Genomic DNA, 27673 nt, shown 5'->3' with positions numbered 1-27673 from the left:
TTTTTCCTTCTTCTTCCACATACACGCAGACTTATTCTATATATATAAGTATAATAATAATTTATGTTAATAAATGATTAATTAATGAATAAATGATTAATAAATGATTTATTTTAATTAATAAATAATTTATATAAATAATTTATATTAATTTATATTATATATTCTATAAAAGTCTGTGGTATATCGCGTTTCTAAATTAATTCTCGCGCATGCGCATCGGACGGCGGAACGCTCGCGCGGTGGCCAGTTTCCGGCCAAGTCCATGACGCGGAGGGGAGGGGTGGGGAGGGGAGGCCGGGGCGCGCAGAGTCGCAGAGCGCAGAGATGTCGTACGTGTACGCGGCGACGATCGCTTGTCATGTTTGACCGTATCGGCGCGGTTGTGTTCGCGATTCGGTGATAGCGTATCGTCGCGTTTCCTCGCAGGACCGATCCTCGCGATCCTTTCTCTCGGTTTCGGCGGTGCTGAAACGGCGCGCGCCCTCCCCTAATTAAGGTATGCAGTTCTACAAGGAGAAGCTGCTGTCGCCGGGCCAGCTGAAACGGTTGACCGAGCACAAGTACAGTTGCACGAGCAAGAGCCTCCTCGACGGCCTCTTGCAACCCTGGTGGAACTGGCTGGTCAGCAAAGTGCCGCTCTGGCTCGCGCCTAACCTCATCACCGTGCTCGGGCTCATCGTCAACATCGCCACCACCCTGATCCTCGTCTACTACAGTCCGGACGCGAGGGCCGAGGTAGACGTGAAAGCCTAACCTTGCTTAATCGAAAGTTTAGCGATAAGCTGCAAGGATACGTGCTTGAAAGATAAAAACATAAAAGCACTTCGCGTACTACTGTGACGTTCTTTGAGTATTTCTATCATTTCTTTGCTAGCTAAGTGTACAGCTGAGTTTTCATTTTTGTCGAATGTCAAAGTTTGTATATGTGTGAGAATATCTTTTTTTATTTCTTTTTTATTTTCCAAACTGATGTTTCAATGTATCTTGAATAACGCGAATGCTCTGCATATGTTAAATTTTATATTATCTCTGTGCATATTTAAAAACTAGTTTATTCAGTAAGGCTATTGTGTTTCATGCTATAAAGAGAATCTTAATTTTTCCAATTAGAGATTGAGATACGTAAAAAGGAGATATAAAAATGTTTTATAACGTTTGTTGAATTGATTTTTTTATGAGTTTTGCATGAAACATTTGCAATATCATTGTCTTTTAAAAACAATGCAAAATGTAAAACATATGAATATATGATGATTCATCAATTGTTATTGCAACATACATATACATATGTTTGTGGTTTGTTCTTATGTAACCATCTGACTATATATCTATATTATATACTATAAAATTGAGAATATTATTTCTCTTTTTCTTTTTATATATGTATGAATGTTTTCAAACATACTTTAATCTTGAAATCACATGAAGAAATATAAAATATATTTAATAAGTCACATGATATATACCAAAAAATTTTGTGATAGCAATTGATTGACATTACATAATTTTTTTCAGGCACCTAGATGGGCATGTTTTTTATGCGCACTTGGTCTATTTATATATCAAAGTTTAGATGCTATTGATGGTAAACAAGCCAGAAGAACTGGCACATCTACGCCATTGGGTGAATTGTTTGATCATGGATGTGATTCGATATCAACAGGTAAATAACATTTTTATATTGTTTTATATTTTTACTTTATCCAAAACATTTAAATATATAATATTTATTGTTTTTTTTTTTTTTTTTTTTCTTTCAGTGTTTGTTGCTTTGTCAGCATGTATAGCAGTACAATTAGGATACTACCCAACGTGGATGTTTTTCCAGTGTTTCTGTGCAATGACGCTGTTCTATTGTGCCCATTGGCAAACCTATGTTTCAGGTACTTAAATAAAGTGGTGTAGTCGTTAAAGCTTCTGCACAATAAATTCAGTTATGTAAAACTTTTATTGCTTTATTTTTAAATAGGTTCCTTGAGATTCGGTAAGGTGGATGTAACGGAAGCGCAATTTACTATCATAGCTATTCACCTGATATCTGCTATCTTTGGTCCACAGATCTGGATGCTGGAGGTTGTATCATTTTTAATTATGCTTTTTTTGTGGCAGAAATATCTTGTGTAGTAGTCTGTCAATCACGTTTCATGTAACTTTTTAACATTCTACATGATAATAGTTTGCCAATCTATTCCATATTTTCTTTCAAATCATAATCATAAATTCATTATTTCTTACATACTCGTAAATTATTGCTAACACAAGGTATTTATTTAACTTTTCACAATCATGCTATTATAGCTGCTTGCATTATATAGGACGATTCAATTTTTACGAAAATGATTTGTATAGTGGTATTTTTTTTATCAAAAACACAATTGAATAGTCCTGTATATTTTTATTTAAAATGTGTTACTCATGGTACAAAATATGTATAAATTCGTAATTTATGTTACCATGCGTTTCACATTTTACTTGGTAAGTAAATTCTAAATAGCTTCTATTGATGTTCACATATTTATGTTATTATGAAATATGTATAAAAAAAAGTAGTAAACTTTCTTTACTACGCATGACCAGAATAACATAATATAATTCTCAAAATTATTTTTATTATATTTGCTGATTTCACATGAATAATATGGAAAATTATTTTTTCTGTTCAATTTTTTTATTTATCTTCTTTCTATTTAAATGTATTAAAAATCTACAATGAAAAAATTGCATTGTTTATAATAACATCGTTTATGTGCTTTGATTTTTTACAATTTACATCTCGCAGTATCTGTTTTTCATACACTAGTATGTTCAACAAGTACATTACAATATTGACGAGTTATACTTTGCGCTTTAAAAAGAAAATTTTTTTTTCTCAATTGAAAGATTTTATCTTTAAACCTGGCTTCCATGATACACATATAAAGTTATAATGAAATTGTTATTGTCATTTTTTCACACGAGTTTAATAAGGGTACTTTTTGCAGATACCATTCTTAGATGGTTTTATGTTTAAGTATTTATTAGGAGTTATGACAGTGATGTGTGCACTGGCAAATTTGTATTCCATATTTTCGGTGATTTTCACCGGAGGAGTGGGCAAGAATGGTTCCACTGTGGCTGTAAGTTCGTTAATTAGATTGTTCTTTTGTTGAACATGCAGAAATGGGAGCAGCATGGCATGAGGAGCGGCGCTAAAATTACTTCTTTACTGCAAAATATTTACTGATTTTTAACACGTATTTTACTGTATCCCTTACTAAATTATCATTCCCCCTTATTTTTGATAACTCCTACATCTCCTGCAATTTTCATAACGGATTGTATGTGCCATTATATGACCGATAATTATATTTGTTTCATATGTAAATTCACATTTCTAAAATTTTCAGCAAGTCGTTAGTTATTTCAGTGCATTGTACAAAAACATGGAATTGTAAAGCTATTTTCGGAATGCAAATCTCTATTATTTTTCAATGTGAAAAGTAGACGTAGTTCTCTGTGGTTATTTTGATGTTATGTTTATGATGAAAAATCGCGTAGTCAATCAATTTCTTTATAAATGCATCCCACAATGCTCTTTTGAAACAATTTCACAATTGGAATAATTTCAAAAATTACAAGAAATATATTTTAGAAATTTTAGCAAAATTACAAAATGTGTAAATATAATGTGATGTTGCTTAAAAGATTTATGGAACAAATTACGAGTAATAAGACTGATTGCAACATTTGTTTGTATATGTATTTGCACAATAAATATTTGTGTAAATAAAATATTGCAAACGAATATTGTGCAAAAATTGTTTTATTCTCAATAATGATTTATAACAAAAATATACATGATATTTTTTCACATTATACTTTCTAAAGAAATATCATAGTATATTTCTACATATTATATTATTTATAAACTATATATATATATATATATATATATATATATATATATATATATAGTTTACATATATATGCAAGTATATTTATATATAGAAAAAGAGATAATATACTGAGTTTGTGAGACTTGTGCATTAGATATAACGCAAAGAAGAATTAATTTTTCTTTCTAACAGATACTGTGATGCATTAAATATATAAAAGAAGTAAGAAAATCTTCAACATTCGCGATTTATCATACACAGCTGCTCCCTTGTGCCTCACAATCTCTTTTCTTTCTTACAACGAAAAAGAAAAGCATGTTTTGTTTATATATCAGAGTGTCTACTCCCTGAAAAACATAGCAAATCTGGAATTTTCAGGGATTTCTTTTATATCTGGAAAAATTACGAAATTCTCATGGAATTTTATTAGGACTCGGGAAATATTTTGGAAAATTATCTCTGTTAATTTTGCTTTTATATTGTAAGCATTCGACAATCCGCCGATAAGTCAAGTTGTAAATTATGTGATGAAAATATATTATAAATATGTATGTATCTATCTCTGTTTATATATTCAGTGTCTTAACAAAATATTAAACATACAGTACATATTTTTTATTGTAATTTTTAATGATAAAAAAATGAAAATACATATTATGCCAGTGAAAATGTTTATCTTACAAACTTAAATAACTTTTTTTCCATATGAGTAAAAAAATATTTAAAAATGCATACTATAAAAAACTCATTTTAGAAAAATTGTATAAAAAAATTTCTTCAAAATATTCTCTTTATCTGAACAAAAATATTTGAAAGGTCAGAGAATTTTTTTTCCAGATTTGAGTAGACATCCTGATATGTGCAATAAATACGACCACAGATAGAACTAAGCCCACCCGTATTAGCAGTATTACTGCGGCAATGGTATCGAGAGATATAATTTGTAAAGATTTATATAAAATAGGTATTATATACTTGTACATATATACACACGAGAGAACAATTGTAAACAATTTTCATCACGAACGAAGATCTTGTGGCTTTGTTTAGATCCCTGTGCTCGGTGTAGGCACACTCAATAACTTCGTAGCAGTACTCTTTTATGCAGGCTACGTTCAGGTGTTCCTTGAATTCTGTAAAGTCTTTGAATCTGGTGGGATTGGAAAAAATGGTTCCACAATTGCAGTAAGTCCCCAAGAAACGGCGTTTAAAATATAGAGCAATACGTTCTTATATCTTTTGCCATTTTATATTATAGTAGAAATGTTGTCTGTTTTCTACATTTCTTCTTTTCTTGCTTGCTGTCCTCTTTATCAATCTCTTATACTGGGAAACTTACACGTTGGGTGTACGGTTGTTGTTACTAAAACAATATCGATGTATAGCCCACCTGCATATTAAGCTATCAGAGTGATTACATTTCGATATTTCGCACAATTTATATAAATGCTTTTCGTTTTGTCTAATACATCAAAAGCTTAACATATAACAAACTCTTTAAATATTTTTTTTGTTCAAGAAATTTATTTGTTATTTGCTATTACGTACTATTGATGCAAGAATATATAATTGTAATCTGCATAAAAATAATTTATTTTAAATGTCAAGTTACTAATTTTTATGTAACAAACAACGCTACATTTAATTGTACGAGACAGAATTTTTAAATGACTGATTTCAATGAGTAGATGAAATTATCTACGTTTAAGCAAGAATGAGATATTTACATATGTGCGAATATTTTATTGAAACTTGCTATATGTAGTTTTTTTCTTTTTTAACGGAGAGTAGCGATGCCTGCAAAGGAACGAGTGGTGCGTGTGTGTCTATTACATCATATGTAAAACAAGAAAATAGCAAACACATGTTTGTTTGTATGATCGAATGCCGCACAGTGGTAGAGTTTTAATCTTTTCGATTCTCTTCTTGGATCACGCGCGCAGAATTTAGGTTTCGCGTCACCGTATATTGTTCCTTACACTTATCCAAATCACATATTCGTAAAACAACAGCGAATTTTTTCACTCGCACCTTTATTTTTTATAGATAAATCTCTACAAAGAGATTATTTTCTTTTTATATTCGACCAAGAGGATTATAAAAGACTACATTTTGTAGCATATCCCTTGATGTAATAGAAAGAAAAATGCTCTTCTTAAGTTTCCCTATGTAAATTCTCCGCAGAAACCTAATATTCTAGATTTTATGACTAACAAATAAAAGGGAAAATACTTTATACTGCACACGTAAAAGAGAGCACAAAGTAGAAACTATCTATAGAATCGATGAAGGTATATCGACATGTTTAACTATGAATCTTAATTAACATGGGATATATAGAAATCTTTTAATTATACATGTAATATTGTTCATGTTCCTGTTGTGTTTTGTGGTAACATTATAAATTGTGATTGGTTAACAATATTTTTAAAAAACGAAATTGTTTCAAAAGCAAACAACATATAGTTCCTGAGTTGTAACTTGGCAATTAGTAAATTAACATGTCAAGGATGCAGAGTATTAGAAAGTCCTTGGTATGAGAGTAGCCTCTTTGACAATTCTAATCGAAAGATCTTTCGTGTCGCTTATACAGTTGCCATACACTGGCACAGAGGTGAAGGTGTTTCCGTTGTGGGCTGCTGTGGGCATCGCTATTTTACTTGCACAGAGCAGCATATCCGTCATTCTCGCCGGTGGTGTCGGAAAAAATGGCTCCACCGTCGCAGTAAGTCAGCTGAAAAAGTAGTTGGATCACATTGTGTAGTGCACTTTTTTTTTCGTTTAGTATATGATTTAGACCCATGTAAATTAATAATATATTTTACATATACAATATAAATATTCCTTAATTAGTCTATGACAAATTGTATGACTTGAAAAAATAGTAGAATTTTATTCCTATAGATGTATATGTATCATGATGGGTCTAAATCTAACAGTCATATAAAATTATTTATCATATTATTTTTACACTTTTGTTGATATATCTGTTATACTATATTCTTCCTTACAGAGAAATCTCCAAATACATCCCTACCTGTTGCTTCCTCTATTATATTTTGCAGTTATATCAGAATATATATATATATATATATATATATATATATATATATATATTTAATTTTATTGTGTTTTCAAGTTTTATTCCAGGCCTAATTCTCTTGCATGCATGTTACAAAGCTGTAGAAAAAATATAGATAAAAAAACTGATAATAAAAAGTGCTATGTATCGCTTATTGCTATAATTAAAATATTAATACTACAATATTTTGATATTGCGAATTTATTTTTAATGTATATTAGAATGTATTGTATGCAAATGAAGCTAATATTTTATATCGTAAAGATAATTAAAACTCTTTTCTCTCTCTATATTTCCCTTCAACAATTTTTATTTAATGCACTTTTTAAATGTATTTATCTAAAATACTTTTTCTATTGCAACTAAAATTTGAGTAAATATTATATTAATTTCTACATATATATTAAATATAGATTATATGATTTAATGTTGACTAACATATTTTTCTTTCTTCATATTTGCAACATTTTTTCTTGTTGAATGCACATGCAACAGTAGTGTATTTTATGTTAACAATATAATTGTATTAATTGTGTATAGCACCAATATGTTACACATTATATTTTTAAAGAAATCTTTTTGAATATAAAGTAATATGATAGGATATATGTGTATTTTTCTTGTTTAATATATATTAAATATACATTTTAAGCAATGTATAAAATGAATAATTTTAATATATATTTATATATATTATATAGATGTAGATATAACATATTATAATCGGCAGATATTAACTTTAAAGACGTTTTTAATTAACAAGATTATTTGATCAAAACAATTATACTCTTTCGTTGTTTTTTACAGATATAAAATAATTTTGTATACAGATATAATCTGCTTTAGAATTTTTCTGCATAAGTTCAATTTTATTTCAGGGAACATCTGTCTTATCACCAATTATACCATTTAGTTTCGTGATAGTACCAGCTTTTATAATATATAGAAAAAGTGCTGAGCACGTCTATGAAAATCATCCAGCCTTGTATATACTTGCGTTTGGAATGGTTGCGGCCAAAGTTACCAATAGATTAGTGGTATGTATATATCGGTATTTTATTTATTAAATAATATTCATATGAATATCATGTTTTATATCTCTTATTTTTTTATCAGGTTGCTCACATGACCAAAAATGAGATGCAATATTTGGACAGTTCCCTGATTGGCCCAGCTATGCTGTTCCTCAATCAATATTTCAATTTTTTTATCAAGGAGTATTACGTTCTTTGGCTGTGTTTCGTAAGTCGTGCACTTCATATCTTTAGCGTTGACGATTTTCGATTCTACAAAAGATGTCAAATTTTTTAAATAACGTACTATGTAATATATGTTTAGATCTGGGTTACTCTGGATCTCTTCCGGTATAGTGCTCAAGTGTGTCTTGAAATATGCGATCACATGAAGATCAAGCTATTCAGGATACCATGCAATCATCATACAAGTACTATGCAGATTTTTAACACCGCTGAGAAAAATGGTACTAATAGGTCACAACGTAACAGATTGCATAAGAAACATCACTAGAGTCAACTGATGATAATGAATGCTCTGTATGATTCGTCTGACGCGCGTATTGTATAAAGAGATTGTAACAAACATATATAAACATTTGACGAGTTCCATGTATATAGATATTCGAATAGTACAGTTCATTTATTATCACGTTTAATTTATGATCTATCGCGTTTCACAGACTAGTACGAATAATAATTGTGATTAAAGTTTTGATTGAACTGAGTAGAGCAATTATCATGAACTTTCAATACAATGTATGATACGTCAAAATAAGAAAACGTCGCTCGAATGGTGTAATAAGAATAATCTTCACGTCATACTCATATAAAATAAGAAAGTGATAAATTATATCACTTCCATATCCCATGTGCAGAAAAGGCACGATACTACACCTAGATGAGGATGTTATGAGGTGTTTTTTTTTATTTTTTTTATATCAATTACATTATTAATTAGTAATCAAAAATTTTTAAATATCGATGATTTATTTGATTTCGATATATGTACTTTCTTTATTGCTGTAGGATACTCGTTATAACATAATAGCAATTATGCATCAAATGCAAGATTAAAAATCAAAATAAAGACATTCATAAATAACTCTAGTCGAAAATTAAGGTCAGATTGTTTTCTAAATGCTAGATCAATGATTTTTGTTTTATAAGATGAGATTTATGGAATTATTTCATCATTTGATAACATTTTTATATAATACGTTTTTAAAAATATTTTGGTAGATATTCGATTTTTTACTTCAGTTTATCAAAGAATGCAATTGATATGTTTGAATATATAAATTTACTTGTATTTGTAGAATATATAAAAAAGGTTCTATTTTCAAAATATGATGTTTATTAAGTATAACAAATTGTATGAATTTTCTTTCAAAATCTATATCTTGATAACGTGGAATGCGTCATGAACATTTTCTATTTTTGCTTTTATGCGTGTGTCTGTGTATTTGATAAAAAGAACAATTTAAAGCGAAGAAAGAATAAACTGAATTGTGTGAGATATGTCAGAATAATACAAAGAGGCTAAAGACAGTTATAGCTTTGCACTAGATACGTTTGTTTACTTCTTTACGACAATAGATACGATTAAGATAAATATTTTATTAAGAGGTTCTTTACATAAGTGTCACATTCTGAGAAGCGCGCGTATATGTATATATATACATTTTACACGAAATGTTACAAGCAAATGGCAGATACATGCTTAATTATTATTTATATTATATTACATGTGTAATTTTATTAGAATAATATTTCCTCTTGTGCTAATAAGTAATTAAATTTTTATAACACTATATATATTGAATTTATTAGATATATAAGCTGCAAAAATTTAGTGTATGATAGACATTCAAAGTGTGAAATGTTTATAATTTTTCTATTGTATATTATTCGTTTTTCTAAAAAAATATTACTCTAGAAGGACATAATATAACAAAGAGAATGTTCTTTTATTGACAAAATCTCTATTGCGATAGCTTTTCTTTAAGATTAAAATCTTTATCTGTTGTGAATGGATGAAGTGGAGCAGATAAATGACTACTCTAACTATAATTATGTTCCTTTGAAGGCAGTACTGTAAACGTTACATTGAATGAAATGTGTAATTTTATCAAACTGTACTGTATTTCTCGAGTTTTGTTTCTTCATTGTATTATATATTTTGGATAAATGAATTTATACTGTGTGATATATTATTTTTCATTCTAATTTAACCAGACACGTTAAAAACTTTTTTAAAGAAAGAAAGAACAAATTTATTCAAATCTCATTCACGCGACAAATTCAATGTTGTATCACGCCATGTCTAGAAAATAGTGTTATTAAAAAAAATAATAAATTTATTCGATGGAAATGTACCAATAACAAAAATTTTAATATTGCGGTGCATTCCACGCTAAAAAAAAAAAGAAAATTGGTAAAAATAAAAGAAACAAATATAAAATTATTATTATTCATAAATATCACACGAAAAGTTAATGTGTGCAATGTCTTCTGCTCTTCTGCTTCATCTAAAGTCTTTGTTATTTCTGCAAAACTCGCTTAAGACGTAACATGAGAAGGTAATGTTATTATCATTGTGAGAATCTATATATTGGGATCGACCGATTAAAATATAAATATTTTCTTTTATATTAGGAAAATGCATTACTGGTATAAATCTTATATACATCAGTGTAATATTGCTACGTATTATGTGTGCACGTTTACGAATAGTGAAATGTTACCAGCTTCCTGTACATTGTCATTTGCATGTGCTATTAAGTTTTCTTATGTTTTTTTCTTGAACGATTAGCTTCAATTAATTCGTACATCTGCAAAATAGAATTAATGCGTGCAACTTATTTTTTATGTTTAATATATATTATTCTTTTTTCACAATAGGAATGAAAAAATATTAAACAATTGCAAATTAAAAGTTGACATATAAATTTTATGTTTGTGCGGTCTTAGTTTTAGTCAATGTAAAATGAACAATGTGTACATGTGGCAATTACTTTAAACACGATTATAATGATAGTTATGTTGATAATTATGCATGACAAAGTTTCTTTTTGCATTTCTTTAATTAGAAGAAATTTTTTTCTTTTAATATTTTTAATATTATGAGTAAATTATAAATTATCTGCCTCGTATAAACACGAAGAATTTTTGCATGGCTTTTTTATTTATGTAGCGTGTTATATGTCAATTATTTTTTGCATGTTTTTCTGCCTGCTGCTTGGATTTTATTTTCAAGTTATTGTGAGAATGATATATGAAAGATTCCAGAAATGATGTATAATATTGATATAATATTTTCCGTGTGTTTCGCAGAGAAATCGAACATTTGATTAGATGAACGTATCTGGAATTGAGAAATGTAGAAGCGTTTAAGAAAAGAAAGAAATTTATGTTCTCCGATTTCATTGCATTTAAATGTTTCTTTTTTTATTTTTATTATTTTATACTTTTCGTAAGAATCGAGCTAATTATTCGTTTGTCATCACGTTAAAAAAATGTTCACGCGAATTATTTAAATCTTATTTGCACGTGCGAAAACAATGTTGCAGTTTTATCGCGAAACATGAAAAGCGAAGAATGTGAGTTTCATTTCTATACGCTTCAATTCTGTCGTTATCGGAATATATTCTCAAGTCCGTCAAATTTAAATATCTGCCAAAAAATGCTGTCAAAGATATTAGATATAGAGAGCATAGGATATATGTGTCGTAATATGTTTGTATTCGTTGGTAAATGCATGACAAGTTTTGTTCACAGTTCACATGATGGTGGAGGAAGAGCCGCTATTAGACGAGGATCATCATTATGGATCCGATACGACCGTCGACCTCTGATATATTAATTATTGTTATTCATTGTCAGTCCTACACGCTCCACGACTTAAAATGCAATAACGTTAGATTGATTGTAATAAGCGGAATAATAAAGCGTGTTAATTTCGCGCGCGATTATCGTCCGATAATGTTACTTGTTACAAACGATCATCGTAGGAATACACTTGATGATGGGAAAGATTTATTATCTGTCTCGTCTTACGAATGTACGACGCATATCTTGCACACTTGCGTATAAAAAAAAGACAGAAATATCTCGCATCTTTTTTATATCGCAATATTTTTTGTACATTATTTCAATAATTATATATATGCAGAGATAGAGAGAGAGAGAGTAATACAATTTTTAACGAAAACAGTACAAAAAGTGCGCAAAAGTGTTAGCAATACAATTGAATTACCGTCGATGAGAGACAATGATATACATATTCTCCGACGTGTTTGTAACAATTGTAACGAGTTGCATTTAAAATCACTTTTTGCGTTTGTTACATCGGTATTACTTAATAAAGGATACTACTTAAACTGTTGTATAAGAGATGTATTTCGCATTCTCGCGCTTTCAAATAGGTGCAATCTTTTTCGCGCAAAATGCGGTATTTGATAGCGAATTTGAGGAAATTTGTAGGAATACTATATTTGTATTCTGAGGGAAATGTATGAATGAATAATAATTATCGCGCTGATAGTATGTTAAAAAAAAGATTTTTTAAATCTTTCAGATAAAATATTATCGAGAGATATTTAGTCTCTTAGATGAATTAATCGAAATTTGAAAATTAAATCTGATGAAATATAAAAGACACATATAAGACTAGATGAAAATAGTATTTTGACTAAATATTAAAACAATATTTGATTTAGTGGTTCGCTGTTTTAATATAATCGCTCGTAATGCAGGATTAATCTTTTATGTAGCGATATAGAGATAGAATTTGTTAGAGAATCACATATATTTTATACAATAATATAATATAATGTACGTAAGGAAAAGTAAATTCGAAAGCTTGCAGGAGATTGTTAAATTTGTATAAGCTGGTAAAATGAATGAACACTACAGTATTATGTATATGTTAATTATAGTTCTTAATTCTCTTTTGTCCTATATTCTTTTCTCTATATAGCGATATATCTATTTCGATTTTGATTATTTGCAGTGAAAATTTTCTTTTTAGCCACAAAAATTAAATCTAACGCACGAGAAACCTATTAGACCTTTATTTATTTCTCATGAATGTTTAAGGAAGATTATTATCTTTCATCGGCGTAATAATGAAATATTTGCGACCTAATCTGTATTGTTCGCACAGCGTAAGATAATTTGCTATCACGCTGTAAATACAGATACTGAGATATTTTTATCTTAACGCAATCGTAATTTATTATTAATAATTATTATTAATACACTATATTTAATAAAATTTATACGAACGTAATAACGAATTTTCTTTTAAGGATTTTCCTAAAAATATCCAAAGACAGAAAACGAAAGAACATATTAATTTTTTTAAATTAGTTTTCAGTAATTTGTTTTTCTCAAAAAATTTGTTAAGTCTCGTACAGAGAAATATTTTATTCCACTCTTCTACGAACTTTTAATTCCACGCGTGTACTTTTAATCTCTCTAATCTCTCTTTTCATACCACACGTTACATCGAATAAGAGATATATTGAATAATATATTTAACTACATTAAATTGAAACGAAAAAGCATCGAGATAAATATACTAATGTCTACTAATTGTCGCGGGAGAAATGAGCGAGCTGTTATTATTCGTTCGCGTTATTTGTATAAGCTGCGGGTTTCCAGGAAACCAGGTCACGACCCGTCGTCTACGCGACCCTCCATCAAAGAATTTCCACATTGAGCATTCTGTACACAGCCGAAAGCAAACGTCAAAGGACGGCAACCTTGTCCTTCGTCCCTGCCTTCGGTCGGACGCGTCTATGTATCGTCAGACCGGTCAGACTCGATCTAGTCGACGACGTCCGCAAGGTTCTGGCCCCGTTCCCATCCCCGGCCCCCGTCTTCCTCTACGCAACCCCAGACATTCAGCTGAACCTGACGGGGCGTTATTGATCCGACTGCTGACGCCGCGATAAAATACGCCAACCGGGCCAAAAGGGACGTACTTCTGGATACGCAGGGCCAAATTAAGAAGCTTTATTTAAACTCTTAAGCTCTTTCTAATTGGATGATGAGACACTCAAAGCAATATTTAAAAAAAAAAAAAAAAAAATGAAGATGACAAGTTTTCCAACTCGTTATGAGTTTGCCGTAATTTTTCTACTCTGACACGTGTCGATCTAACTTCAATTTTTTTGATTTTTTTTATCGAATAGATTGGATTTAAGAGATGATTTGAGAGTAGCTCTTCAATCGAGAAGGGAATCAAAAAAAATTACCTGTCGACGTGATCTAGAAATCTTGTCGGATTTTATTCGGTTAAAATGTCAAGTAGAAAGATGATAGGATATGAAATATTATAGCTATAGCGATATATAAGAAATACGAGAAATGATTTGTCGACTTTATATTTGATCTTACTGGATGACTAAATTGAGGTAAAATGTTCTGATAAGAAAAATAACAAGAATAATGAAAAATGAGATATGGTATATTTCTATTCTCTCGTGAAAATAAATTTAGTTATGATTGGCCTGCAATGGATAATTTTTAAATTTTTTTGAGATAATTATATATCAACTAAAGATGTATTATGCAAAAATCATATATATGTTGAAATATGCTTCTAAAATCCTTGGTACAACTAACTAAATTAATATACATCTTTTATACGAGAGAAAAATCTCAACGCAATCTGAAATATACAAAACGATTGATGTGATTCATATTTTTCAACATTGTGCATTTTATACGAAGAAATATATGATCTGTATATCATATACATTCTATATATCTTATATGAAAAAATCAATATGGTCTAATATGGTGTATATATATATATATATATATACGTAGAAGAGAGTTCAAGGCAATTCACAGAGCTGAAAGCTTTGGCTTTGAGCCAACGTGCCCCGTTCATTAATCAGCCGCGCTTCGACGGGCCCAGGTGACGAAACGGAAAAAGATATCGGGATACGCGACGATAGTGTGTTTCGATGAGAAAAAGGAAAAAAAAACGAGAACGGAAATTCACTTTCCGAAGAGCGGAATCGGGGACGTTTAGCGCCGGTACTGCGGAGGCCGAAGAAGACGTCTGCGCCTGCCTGGCGAACCATCTCCTCCGGCGAACGATCGACGACGGTGCCGACGTCGACACGGCTGCGGGATCTCCGGGGCGCGTCGGCCGCCAGTGCGATATCGCCATTCGACTGATACGGGCGGAATATCATCGTCGTGCGGACATGGTGGTCGGACGAGGACGTACGGTCGTTCTCCACGTTAACGTGCACTGCAAAATGTAAGTGGAAGCGAACGAGAGAAGGTTCTTCCGCGCGAGGATGAGATCAGATTTTTCCGGAAAAAAAGAACTCCGGAACGGAGCTCGATCTAATGCGAAGCAATATTAGATTTTTCCTACCACGAATTTAACACGTTTCTTTTTTTCTCGTATTCGAAATCGATCGACTTCGGATGCGCGAATGAAGCGCGATTGATGTGATTGAAGAGCTTTTCCCGGGTAAACGGTATCGGAAAGATACAATTTTCTCCCTGATAGAACTCGTTCGTAGTTCAGGATCGATGCGGTAGTTTAATTGACGTCATATATATATATATATATTTTTTTTTTGCGAAGGCTAATTTTCAAGGCTAATTTTAACAAATAATTAATTAAATTTTTTTCGCGCGCAAGTGACCGAGTCAAGATTTCCGAAACGATTGATATTTTTTCTCTCCGAGTCGCGAGGTAAAAAATTATCTTCCATTAGCGTATAATTACGGTGAAAAGTTTCGACAATGCTTTTCTTACTCTTTGGAAAATTAACGCAGATTTTTCCAAATAAAATTGATCGAATTTTCCACGTAGATTGCGACTTTATTAAGATCGACGTACTTCGACTCGATATTACAATCGAATTCACTTCGGAGTAGCAGCTTGACAAGGTCAGTACTATCGTGTGTGTCTTATCAAAACAGGTTGGCCGCAGATGGTATTATTTAATGTCGCAGCTGAGTACAACTTTACGACCTATGGGAGGAAATAATTCCGGATAACGTTATTAGACGTTTTCGTATCTCTCGTGGATCGAGTAAATAAAATGAAGTGCGCTCGAAAAGTTGAAAAATTTTGCTAAATGTTTGTGAATCGTTCAACGCAATTTTTTTAAAATTAATTTAATAACAAATACTTTTCTCTGAGACTTTCACCTCGATCAATTTTATAGTCAATTTTGCTGTATATGTATTTATGCGGCATTTCTTTCGCGTTAATATAGCGATTTCGTTTATAGAATTTTCCGTCTTGTGTAATCTTTCAGATTAATGTGCAAAAGCTCGTATTCCACTTTCAATCATATAAGATTAGAAGCCTTTTTAGTGCTGTATATCGATTTCGAGTATCGTGAATAAATTTATGTACATGCGAAAGCTGAATGATGCATAAATGTCTCTTCAAGATTGGAAATTTTAATGTCACCACGATATAAATTTAAAAAATTTAATTTTTCGAATTTCCTTCTAAAGAAAAGAATTATACCATTGTCGCACTGGATTTTCAAATCAATCGCCTCTGGTGCATCCAGGCAAATAGTGCAGAAAAACGAAGATTAAAACAACAAGAAAAACTAAAAAAAATCTAAATATTTGTCAACTTTTCAGTCAAGTGTAGTTGAATCATTTAAAAACGCGAAACGCTCGAGAAACACGTTCTTTAGAGATTTTGCATTGCAAAAAACGTCTGTCATACCTTGAGTCCATGTATGTATTGTTCCTGCCGTTAATCGCCTGTCGTGCGATGTAATCACACGGAAGTACGTGGCTTCGTGTGCACACATGACGTTCGTTTCCTCACGTTATGCCACGGCGCGAAATACGAGAGGAGGCTCGATATCGCGCGGAATTAAACGGGGCGCGCATGCAATAGTGGCCTCGTTCTCTCACTCTCGACACGGTGACACAGATATCCTTTTGGGTCTTCGGAATCATCGATCTCTCGTTCCGACTGCTGTCCTACGGTTCCTCTTCGTAGTTCTGCCCTTTTCTTCGTGATTCGCTTAAGAAAGTTAACTCACGTCCCGCAATTCTGAAATAATTATATTCTTTGATTAATCTCGACCTGACTTTGAGAAAATTTGATATGGAGTTTAATAAAGATTATAAATAAAATAACAAATTTTATTTTCCTAAAAAATGATTGTCACGTTAGTCGAGAGGCCTGCCATTAAAAGAGATAAAAAAGTGGGACATATCTCGTAATAAATTCAACGCTTGTACCCGTGGGTGGACAAAAATTTAATTAATCGGAAAAGTTGAAATGCAAATAAAAAACGTGTTAATTAACTGTGCAAATATTCAAATTTATTTATTCGCAGGTGGAATAAATAAGCGAGAGAATGGTGCAATCATGATTCAAGTTGAAAACGATCCTGAAGAGAGTTCAGAGGCTCGGCTGTCCTATATACACTGTGCACAGCGGTGACACAGCCGTATAGATCACAATCATGGATATACAGAAGAAGTTCCTGTGCCCCCGTTTGGTGGATTATCTCACCATTGTGGGGGCCAGGACGCCCGCTGCCTCTCGTCAGCCCGTACAGGTACAACACCTAGGAATAAACTCGTTTGCTAAGTTTTATATCCCTCAATATCGCGATGAATGTACAAAGCTTCCAATAAATCTATACAGTTAATCTCTTAAAAGCGCGCCTAGAATGTAAAGAAAAGAAGAATTTGATTGAAAAAAAAAGGATGATATATAATAACTTCACTGTTCGATAGGTCCCGGAATTGCTGCGCAGATATCCGGTGGAGGATCACAAGGATTTTCCTCTGCCTCTGGATATGGTGTATTTCTGTCAACCGGAAGGTTGCAGTAGCGTGGGACCAAAACGCACGGCCTTACGAGAGGCGACATCCTTCACCTTCACCCTCACTGATAAAGATTCAGGTGCGGCATCTCTCACACACACTGATATATATATTGTATAAAATTGTTAAAATATACTGTAAAAAGTATACTGTAAAAAATATTATTTGATAAAATGCAGGAAGAACGCGTTACGGGATCTGCGTGAATTTCTATCGACCTATCGAGAGAGCGGGAATCATAGCTGGCGGGGGGACTTCACTCAAGAGGGAAAAATACAACACCACGTTTCGAAGGGAGAGCTGGAGGAAGAGTATGGAGAGAAGCACGGATTCCGCTTTTTCTAGGTGAAATGGCTTATAATTATTTGCTTCTTCTCCGTTTAATCTCTATAATTGAGATTGACGAAAAATTAATTAAATTAGTATAAAAAGATTCCTGCTATACCTCCGACATATAATAACAATAAAAATAGACAACAAGAAAACCCTCTCCTTTCCCACAATTAAAAGTTAAAAGTTCGTCGTCACGTATTAAAAAAAAAAAGATTTAAATGACTTGCGTGTAATAATACTCGATAGAGAGTTCTGTTTATAAGACTGTATCTCTAGCCGTTCGTTATAGCGACTATAGGAGCAGTGCAGTAGGTCCTAGTGATTCTGAGAGAGATTGCTCCAGCAGCAGAAGGGATTCAGATACCCCGCAAGTCCCCCACGCTCCGAGATTGGAATTCATCGCACCGAGCGGAGACAGCGAGAGCGGAGGCAGTCATTCTCCATCGCCACGCGCTTCTCGAAGACGTCAGGTCGAATTATTTTTACCGATTTATACATATATCTTAGCGCTCGAAATAACTTTTTATCGATATCCTATAATTCATATAATCATTTAAATTCAAATTAAATTCATTTAAAAAATATCTTAGAATAATTAAAGACAAGTTTTTAATTTAATTCTTGTTTAACTGTGGTGCTCAGTAATGCATTAGATATAATGCATGAACGTCAATCATTTTTTATGAAAGCTATATTAACATTCAACAATATAGTTTAACGTTTTTATCATGTTTTCGACAGAGGGTTCGCAATCATTCCTTGACTTCGCTCTGCATCGTCTCGCATCACCCGTTCTTCACGATGTTCCGGGAATGTCTTTTTGTTCTGAAGAAGATCATCGACGCGTGTAACGAGAGTTTCTCACCGCAAAAAGTGGGAGCTTCTCGACAAACCAACAGGTGCGACAAGATCTTAACTGGTATATAATAATTTGTGACAATTTGCGAAAGTACTCACATTGAACGCGAAATCTTTCGTTGCAGAGACACGGTGTGGAGCGTTCTTACGGGTCAGGCTCTGGGGGATACGCCGTCCATCGTGCTTCATGACGTTCGCGAGATCGAGACGTGGATATTGCGCTTGCTCAGTAGCCCCGTTCCTGTTCCGGCGAAGACGCGCGTCGAGGTCGAGATAATATCGCCCAACCTGCAGCCTCCGCTGTGCTTCGCCTTGCCGGATCACACCAGGTTCACCCTGGTCGACTTTCCTCTGCATCTCCCGTTAGAGCTGCTCGGCGTCGACATATGTCTGAAGGTCCTTACGCTGATCCTCCTGGAGAACAAGGTGCGAAAACGCAGATATAAATATTGAAGAAATGTATCATTGGACATTTAAAATATGTACTTTAGATATGCATTATTATAAATCACACACCTAGTGGATGGATATATAATGAAGAATCACGATTGAAACTTGATTTTCAGATCATACTTCAGTCCCGAGATTACAACGCTCTGTCCATGTCAGTGATGGCGTTCGTCACGATGATCTACCCGTTGGAATACATGTTTCCCGCGATACCCTTGTTACCCACGTGCATGAGATGCGCGGAACAATTATTGCTCGCGCCGACCCCCTTCGTGATCGGGATACCGGCGTCCTTCCTGCTGTATAAGAAGGACTTCAGAATCCCTGACGATATCTGGCTGGTGGATTTGGATAGCAATAAAATAACGGCACCTTTGAGTGAGGACAGTCTGCCGCCGTTGCCAGAACCGGAGGGTACCATATTGAAAAATCATCTGAAACAGGTAATAAAATATTGTCGGCAGCGAGTGACGATGTAAGCTCGTAAACTTTCGTAATTACAAAATTAAATGATCAAGAATAAAATGATGTATTTAATGACTCATTCCCCTCATATCGCAGGCAATGCAACTGATGGATCAAGTTGGCTCTAGTGTAAATATTTATTACAATTCTCAGTCCGCTTGGGGTGGCATATTCTTTATTTCGTAGTTAGCGGCATGCATGATTTATCACGTAAAAAGTCGAATTGACTCTAGTAGCGCCACACGCATTCACCAAAGTATTAAAATAAAAATTATAAATAGCAAATAAAAATAGCAATCGTAGAAAGAACAATTTGTAGTTTTTTTTTGTTAAAAGTCGAAAATTTGTAGTCGATATTAAATAAAAACATTATTTCGTAATGACCCTCACCGCTTTTTGTTTGTAGGCTAATGAAAGTAGAATTTAGAGCAATAAAACCGCAATAAAGCAATGAGTAATGAGCGTTGCAACAAACTGCAATCCTATTAATTTAATTTATTCACCACTTAATGAATTTCCAGGCGATGGCCAGTATGACAGGCCCACCATTGCTCCCGGACATCTCGCCACGTCTCTCTTTTCAGGCACCAAGTAGAAGAGAAAGCGTAGCATCACATCATTCCACCTTAAGGTACGATTTAATTTCCTCTACTTAAAAAATTTTTATTAGATGAGTAACAATAAAATTATTAACGATAATAAATAAAATTCTGATTGTCGAATTGTTGACAAGAATTTTCATCTCTTTTGTGAACAGAAATTATTAATATATATATAAACATTATCTTTTACTAATTGCAAAAGGGGTGCTATATATTACTATTTGTAATTTCAATATTTTTGCAGCGACTACTAAAATACGTTTGATGTTAATAATACTTTACAGTGTAGCTTCCACGAAACATAGACCTAGTATCGATCAATGTGCGCATATTCAGCATAGCCCGCTGAATTCGCCGAGCTCGTCGTCGAGTCCTCCTCGTAGGCCGTCGATGTCGCAAACGGTCGGAGGATCCGGGCCGACCGGCCCGTATCCGTTGAAGGCAGTCGGACAAAGTCCGGCGCCCTTCAATCCGTTCATCTACGGAAACGACGTGGACTCGGTGGACATTGCCACGCGAGTCGCCATAGTGCGATTCTTCAATTCGCAAAATCTGTTGGCCAACTTTACCGAACACACGCGCACCCTGCGGCTCTATCCCCGGCCGGTGGTCGCCTTCCAGATCAACTCGTTCCTCCGCTCGCGACCTAGGAAGAGCAGTTTCCTCAACAAGTTCGCGCGCACCCAGGCAGTCGAGTTCCTGGCCGAGTGGTCCCTCACGCCGAGCAACGTGGCTTTTCTTCGGGTGCAGACGGGAGTGTTTGATCCCGCGCAGATCGGCGACAAGCCGCGCTGGTACGCGACAAATCTCGAACCGATCTACTTTCCCGTTTGGGACTCCGGTAGCTCCCTGGCGAACGCCTTGAAGGCGATGAGGGAACACGAGAGCCAACCTACGGACGAGAGCGGCTCCGATTCGGAGGGTGCTGAGAGCACGAGTTCCTCTTACTCCTCCTTGAGCGATTTTGTCTCTGAGATGGCATCGTCCGATCTATCGCCAGGCAAGTATTTTGATGAGAAAAGTCTGATTTTTTTCTCCTATAACAAAATTTATAAACGATTTTTCTTATTTTAATTCTATAATACTTTTTATAAAATGTATGTACATATTTGTACATTTTATATTATAATTATGTAGTTAAATATTTTAATATTTTTTAGTACTATAATTATTTAGTATTTTAATACATGTGTTTAATTACTTTTTGCGTGTAGGCTACAATTGTCCGCAAGTGAGCCAGCCCCAACAAATGTCACTCTCGGTAGATCCGAAGAACGTCTACAACCCTCCGAGTTCCTTGCAATATCCGGGAGTGGAAGAAGATTCGCCGGTACGACCCGAGAGTCCACCAAGCACTTCTTCTAGTCACAGCGATCTGAGCAGTCCGAGCTTTAACAGGGATTCCGAACTTGAATTAAATCCGAAAGTTCACGAAGGCTCGCAGTCTACAAACGTAAGTGTATGCGCATTTCTTTTGCAATCTCTCTTGTTTCTCTGTCTGTCTCTCTTTTTCTATATGCACTACTTTTTATACGCTTAATAATACTTTACGAATAACTTGTATATGTAATTACGATTTACGTTGTGCAATCGTATATATATACACACATGCAACATCAAAATCTAAAAAATAATCGATTCCCTTAATTATTGTTATAAGAAACACATAACAGTAATTTTATATCATTAACAATTTTTAAGATAATATTCATCAGAATAATTTACATTGTAATTGGTACATTTTTAAAATCATTATAAATCATTAAATAATAGGTGATTCATATATAAATGCGATGGCTAAAACGAAAGATACTTAAAAAAAGATACATAGCATTACGATAATTTACGAAATAATATCGGATTAGTACGCTAACGAATTACTTGATCATAGGATAAAGAGGAGGGTGGTAGCTTTGAGTCAGACTCCGCGTCGACAATAACACCGCGCACAATCCTGAGCGCACAAAGTTCGGTAGGACAATTCACAGGGATGGGATCTTTAAGCACTCAATCTTCGCTCAACGACACTGAACGTCCTGCCGCTCCTCACAGGACCTCACGTGTCAGTAGATATGTCACTCCTGTGAGTCTCATCTTCATGTTACCTTTAACTCTGTCATTCGAATGTCTCTACGCTCGAGTTTTACACTTCGGGCTGATGCATGATAGATGGATTGAACAGCGGGGTAAATGGAATTTGTGAAAGTATGTGAAATGCTTGTCCTCGTCGTCTCTTCTTCTTCTTACGTATTTTTAATCAAGGATCCTGTTTGAAGAGAATGTTGGCTTCTCTATCCTTGATTTGCGTTTTATTTCCAAGATCGTCGTTTGTCGTTTGTAAGTCATTTTTACATTTGTTTCGACGCTTTTCTAGACACATTTATCATTTTTATTCCTTGCACGCTCGTCTCTTAAGATGCGAACGTATTTCACTCATGTATCATATTCGGCACTAAATGTAGTTTTGTAAATTTGAGTTATCTTTGATTTCTAGTTTGTGTATCGTACCACAATTTCTTCCTCAGCCTGAATACAATTTATTAAACTGCACATATTTTTTTACTTAATTTTTTAAAGATATGTTATTGCATATTGAAAGATGCTCGTATATTTTTTTTCACGTAAATGCCATTTACACACGAAATACAGGTACATTTACATACACATTTTCTCATCTCTCCCCTAACGATACAGGTTCACGAATTTAAACTGTTATGTGTAAATTCGATTATTATGAGTTAAATATATAATTTTCAGAAAAACACGATCGATATTTTCGATACATACGCATACACAAATAATGCACTATTTATAAGCACAGTAAAAAATATAATGACTTTCTTTGTAGATATAAGTTATATTGTTAAGTACAATATATTTTTCTTATATTTATTATATTAAGCTTGTGCGTTTTAACGTGACGTTTTTTTGTTGAAGCATGACTAAACATTAAACATTAATATTTTAAAGATGTCACGTATAAGTATTTTAAAGTGTTATTATAAGTATCAATTAATACATAACGTCCTAAAGAGAGAAAAAAAGCATTTATTTATAAAAATTTTCGAGTCTTTTCTATTATAAAATGCTGCGTGCAAAAAATTTGCTATTAACATGTGATTTATATATTAATAATAAAATTTTCAGGATATATTTTTCTACAGACTTGCATTCTCTCTCGTATCGGCAATATAACAATTTTTCAGCTATGCGGGATGAGAAAAGACTCACGTGACCGATTGCTTGAGAAGAACGTTTGTTTTTTTCAAGAGAATGAAGAACAGTCGTGAATGCTCGCGTACTTTTTTCCAGGTACCACCCACCGGACCAGGTTTACAACGTCAGCCGAGTGTCGGCAATGTCCTAGCGAGAGCCTCCAGCTTCAGCACCACCGGCGGGCCTCTTTTACCGCGGCAAATAAGTGCCGTCACTGATCATCATCACGAATCGCTTCAGCTTCAACGTCAGACATCGGCAGGATCGCCGATTGCACAGAAACAAAACGACGGTAGCACGGTGCAACGACAAAATAGCGGCGGCAGCAGCACCAGCACCACCGGAAACGGTGTTCTTCGACAGGGTTCGCAGGGTTCTCTGTTCGAGCAGATCGCCAGCCAAGCCAAGGACTTGGTACGCGAGACCACTAGACAGAGCAGTCAGGACGGGCTACTCGCGCACATGGACAAGGTATTTATGAAGAAGGATGAGATATCCTGGCGCAAACTGTTCATTTTCTAGAATTTTTATCAAACGGATGACTGCGTTATAGTTATACATTTTTATCTTGATGTATTATAGTAGTCATTTAATTATCCGATTAATTTTTTTCACCGTAGCTCAAGCATCAGGCGAAAGAAAAAATTACGGAGGCAGGCGAGGATAGTCTGTTTGCGCCGTTAGAGCAAGTACGTCTTCCTCTAACATTGTAGATAACGTTGACGAAATTAATATATGCTTAATCGCGATTCTTTTTATATTCTAATTAGTTAACGCAACAAACTAAGAAAGCGATGGGCGAGGCCAGCAAGTCGATGCAAGAAGCGTCCAAGACCGCATTAGAGGCGAGTAAAACTGCTGCTGGTGTCAGTAAAAATACTTTAGATGATTTAACATATGTCGGAAAGAGTACGTTGGGAGATTTGACAAAAAGTGCCAAAGAAGTCGCCACGAAGAAGGGTTTGCTCAAGGTACACGAAAGAAAAATCTAAAATTTTAGACTCGCACTTTTAAATCATAAAACAACATCGTACAAAAAGAATAATCTATCTAAAATATTTATTCATGTAATCGCTATTTGCATTTAGGGTCTCGGAGAATCGCAACAATCGCCAGTACATGCACCATCATCTCCCAATATGACGCAGCAGCGGAAAGATTCGGTCAGCAATCAGCTGGTCGCATCTGACACGCGGAGCGGCGTCGGACGAGATTTTTTCAGCAATATTAGTAGCGATCTGAATGGCTTTGCCGCACAGACCAGCAGTATGTTTAGCGATTTATTCGGTATGTTCGATATTTTTCTATTTTTATTTTTTTATACCATTAAGAATTCAAAAGTTGTAATATCATATATTCCGTAACAGATCTCTATGAAATTTAGAAGAAAACATATATTTTCTTAAGAAAAAAAATTAAAATTTATGCTATTTCGTTACTATCTGTAATTTTCTTTTTTTGAGGCTTTAAATTCTCCATGTGTAAAAAATTGTAAGAAGAGAGAAAGAAGTGTTAAAAAAAAAAGAATAATAAAATTATATCTAACTTACAGGTAACAAAAATAATTCCAATCGGGGTAGTAGCTTCTTCCCGCAGAATCAGAAAGCGAAAGAGAAGATAAATCCGATTCTTGCACCATTTCCTAAGGGTATGCATAATGTTGAGATGTTTCCGATTAATTTGTCGAATCTGAAAATAAAATTCAGCGTGATATAAATAATGTATATTGACAGTTGCAGGAAAGACGGGATTGGTAGAACGTTCCTCGTTAATAAAACATTCTTCGCACAAAGTTAATCAGGAAGACGCGCAGAGAATGCAAAACGCGGAACGATCTAGCACAAATAGCGACAATCAAGCCTTCTTGAACGATGCAAGTATTCGTAAATGTTATGTTAATTCGTCGTATAAAAATTCTACTCAATTTTACGCTCTTCTGACAAATCTCTTTCAGGTAGTAACGCAAGTGTTGGTCGGCGAAGGCGTTGGTTGGTTAAAATTAAACAGATTGAAGAAGCTAATGGAGGATGAAAATTATAGAGATTTGGTCGTGACGAAACTGAATAAGGGTCTAAATAGAAAGATTAGTCCGGATGATCATATTGATGATGTGGTAAATTTTTAATTAAAAAAAATTTTTATACAAATTTTCAAGAGGGTATTATCGTTTGCCAAAATTCATTTTCATAAACGCGCAATATTAAATACTATATTTGATTTACTTTAATCTTTTACAGCTCATATCGAAACCCGTGTATAAGGGAATGTTAAAGTGCCTTCAAGCAGTAACGCATGGTCTTGCGCATACGTATAATAATTTCGGATTAGGCGGGATGGCCTCTGTCTTCCAACTGATGGAAATCGCTCACACTCACTACTGGAGTAAAGATCTGTCCGAAGGTGGTTTCGACAGTTCTTTGATGTCGCAGGTATATAAATTTTGAATACATTTTTATACGTGTGTATATATTTTATCTGTATATATAAATTACGATAATATAACATAATTTAAAATTTTTAATTTTTAATTTAAAAAATTTAGAATTTAAAAATTTAATAATTAAAAATTTATTTTTATTTAAATTTTTGCATATATACAATTTTTTATTATTAAGAAGGCACATATACACTTGTGTTTTGAACAGGCATCTAGTCCATTTGGCAGTAGAGAAAACTTGAAATCACCGCAATCTCCAAATCAGTCTGATTTTACGGACACTACGCAAAAATCGGGTATGTTTCTCTTTTTTTATATAAAGATATAGTTGCGAGAAAATTTTTATTAATTCTCATTGCACTGCTATAATTGGGGCCAATTATTTCTGTTAAACTTTTGAAATAAATAATATATAAATATCGATTTTGTCGATTTAAAAGATGCTTGACACGTATCTTAAATAAATGCATATTATAAACGAATTGATAATTGATAATATTTTTCGGGAAATATCAGAAATGCCGCAAGTGCATTTGGACATGCCGCAAGCACCATCGACAGGGGATACGAGCCAATCGACTACGGACATATTTCTGGACATGTTTACGAAGAAGGGAAAATTTCTAAGCAAACTCACCTCGTTCGATTCGGAGGTAGAAAGAATTTCCCATCATATTTCAAACTATTCGGACGATATTATTTTAATCCTCATTTTAAGCTCGAGTTTAAAGTTGATCGATATTCTAATATAATAGACGTCGCAATAATACCGCAAAGGCGCGGATTGTTGAAACTGGTAAATAAACACGCCTCCGCCCGTCCTAAAACAGACGAGAAGAATCATTGTTATTTTTAATAGAATTGTACACGCTTTCGGCTTGACAGTTTTTTTACCGCAATTTCTCCTACAATCACAGTAACGAAAAAAGAAAAGAAAAAAGAAAAAAACACAATAAATGTTTAACGTTTGATTGTAACGTGCAACGCACACGTGTCATGTGTTTTTTAGAGTGGGCGGGGTGGTGGAACGGGAAGCAGCGAAGCTTTATCCACAGACGGAGGTAGCATTATCACTAATCCTGCTTTTCGGCAAGCACACCAAGCTTCCTTTCGAAGCACCGTGTCTGATAGCGAGGTCGAGCAAGGCAATGTAAATTATCTACTGAATTAGTTACATATAGTTGTACATAGTTGTTATGTCTATATATCTCGTAGTGCGCAATACAACACACAACGCTAATTAGTATCGTCCATTCCCATAAAATTAATCGACGATAGAGTTCAACTCGATGCATATCCATTATCCAGATCGTGTAACGTAAATTTCGAATGTGACATGTATGTTGATTATGTGTTAGCGACATTAAAATTATATGATACTCGAATGCCTAAGCACTTCAGGAAAAAAAAAGTATAGTGTTCCTTCGTCCTTTGACATTCGACCATCTCGGATGTAGTTGATGCACTTGATGCAACACGAGCTTCAACAG

At 33.8% G+C, this 27673-nt stretch overlaps 3 protein-coding genes and 1 long non-coding RNA gene across 16 annotated transcripts in view; 2 read left to right on the top strand and 2 right to left on the bottom strand.

Moving 5' to 3' along the window:
- The first annotated feature begins 312 nt into the window (after positions 1-312).
- On the top strand, positions 313-12907 carry Bbc (choline/ethanolaminephosphotransferase 1 bbc). Of its 6 annotated transcripts, XM_083033336.1 has the most exons (11): positions 487-738; positions 1519-1666; positions 1764-1886; positions 1973-2076; positions 2985-3119; positions 4929-5063; positions 6472-6603; positions 7839-7997; positions 8077-8202; positions 8299-8440; positions 11754-12907. In XM_083033336.1, exons 1-11 carry the CDS (start codon positions 502-504, stop codon positions 11828-11830), a joined length of 1518 nt encoding a protein of 505 aa, XP_082889462.1. In that variant the 5' UTR covers positions 487-501; the 3' UTR covers positions 11831-12907. The 6 variants fall into 6 exon arrangements, with proteins under 6 accessions (XP_082889418.1, XP_082889426.1, XP_082889452.1 ...); XM_083033292.1 differs by lacking the exon at positions 2985-3119 and having other exon boundaries at positions 313-738; XM_083033300.1 differs by lacking the exon at positions 4929-5063 and having other exon boundaries at positions 313-738.
- LOC145933567 (uncharacterized) lies at positions 6474-19670 on the bottom strand. The gene is made up of 4 exons (XR_014424895.1): positions 19530-19670; positions 19113-19427; positions 16702-17037; positions 6474-6612 (listed from the first exon to the last, which is right to left on the bottom strand). It is a non-coding gene; the product is annotated as an uncharacterized LOC145933567 (long non-coding RNA).
- Rab3-gef (Rab3 GDP-GTP exchange factor) overlaps positions 14866-27673 on the top strand; it is a 24929-nt gene continuing 12121 nt past the window's right edge. The window contains exons 1-24 of one of the 8 annotated variants that reach the window (XM_083033277.1): positions 14866-15255; positions 17327-17551; positions 17733-17901; positions 18002-18167; positions 18445-18625; positions 18897-19054; positions 19139-19439; positions 19580-19906; positions 20025-20057; positions 20450-20559; positions 20815-21530; positions 21745-21983; positions 22422-22613; positions 23843-24217; positions 24367-24435; positions 24517-24717; positions 24835-25033; positions 25299-25394; positions 25480-25619; positions 25701-25859; positions 25984-26175; positions 26392-26479; positions 26700-26836; positions 27193-27333. In XM_083033277.1, coding sequence (XP_082889403.1) covers positions 17456-17551; positions 17733-17901; positions 18002-18167; positions 18445-18625; positions 18897-19054; positions 19139-19439; positions 19580-19906; positions 20025-20057; positions 20450-20559; positions 20815-21530; positions 21745-21983; positions 22422-22613; positions 23843-24217; positions 24367-24435; positions 24517-24717; positions 24835-25033; positions 25299-25394; positions 25480-25619; positions 25701-25859; positions 25984-26175; positions 26392-26479; positions 26700-26836; positions 27193-27333 — 4485 coding nt within the window. In that variant the 5' untranslated portion in view covers positions 14866-15255; positions 17327-17455. The remainder of the gene's footprint in view (positions 15256-17326; positions 17552-17732; positions 17902-18001; positions 18168-18444; positions 18626-18896; positions 19055-19138; positions 19440-19579; positions 19907-20024; positions 20058-20449; positions 20560-20814; positions 21531-21744; positions 21984-22421; positions 22614-23842; positions 24218-24366; positions 24436-24516; positions 24718-24834; positions 25034-25298; positions 25395-25479; positions 25620-25700; positions 25860-25983; positions 26176-26391; positions 26480-26699; positions 26837-27192; positions 27334-27673) is intronic. The other 7 variants (XM_083033228.1, XM_083033242.1, XM_083033220.1 and 4 more) reach the window with 7 other exon arrangements.
- Positions 21731-27673, bottom strand: part of Sf2 (splicing factor 2) — a 31638-nt gene continuing 25695 nt past the window's right edge. Inside the window, exons 6-8 of the transcript XR_014424889.1 lie at positions 26821-27004; positions 25297-25435; positions 21731-21919 (exon numbers count right to left, since the gene is read on the bottom strand). The gene's annotated coding sequence lies outside the window, so the exon portion shown is untranslated. The remainder of the gene's footprint in view (positions 21920-25296; positions 25436-26820; positions 27005-27673) is intronic.

This window comes from Prenolepis imparis, unplaced genomic scaffold (assembly GCF_030444845.1).
Source record: "Prenolepis imparis isolate NDT839.2.m4 unplaced genomic scaffold, iyPreImpa1.0 SCAF_1, whole genome shotgun sequence".
NCBI lineage: Eukaryota > Metazoa > Arthropoda > Insecta > Hymenoptera > Formicidae > Prenolepis > Prenolepis imparis.
This window is presented reverse-complemented; position numbering and strand designations above follow the sequence as displayed.

Excerpts from the sequence above, each read along its gene's own strand:
- Bbc (XM_083033336.1), top strand. The coding sequence starts at position 502 with ATGCAGTTCTACAAGGAGAAGCTGCTGTCGCCGGGCCAGCTGAAACGG. Across the intron at positions 7,998-8,076 it reads AAGTTACCAATAGATTAGTG|GTTGCTCACATGACCAAAAA; the intron begins GTATGTATATAT and ends TTTTTTTATCAG. Across the intron at positions 8,441-11,753 it reads TAACACCGCTGAGAAAAATG|TTCACATGATGGTGGAGGAA; the intron begins GTACTAATAGGT and ends TTTTGTTCACAG.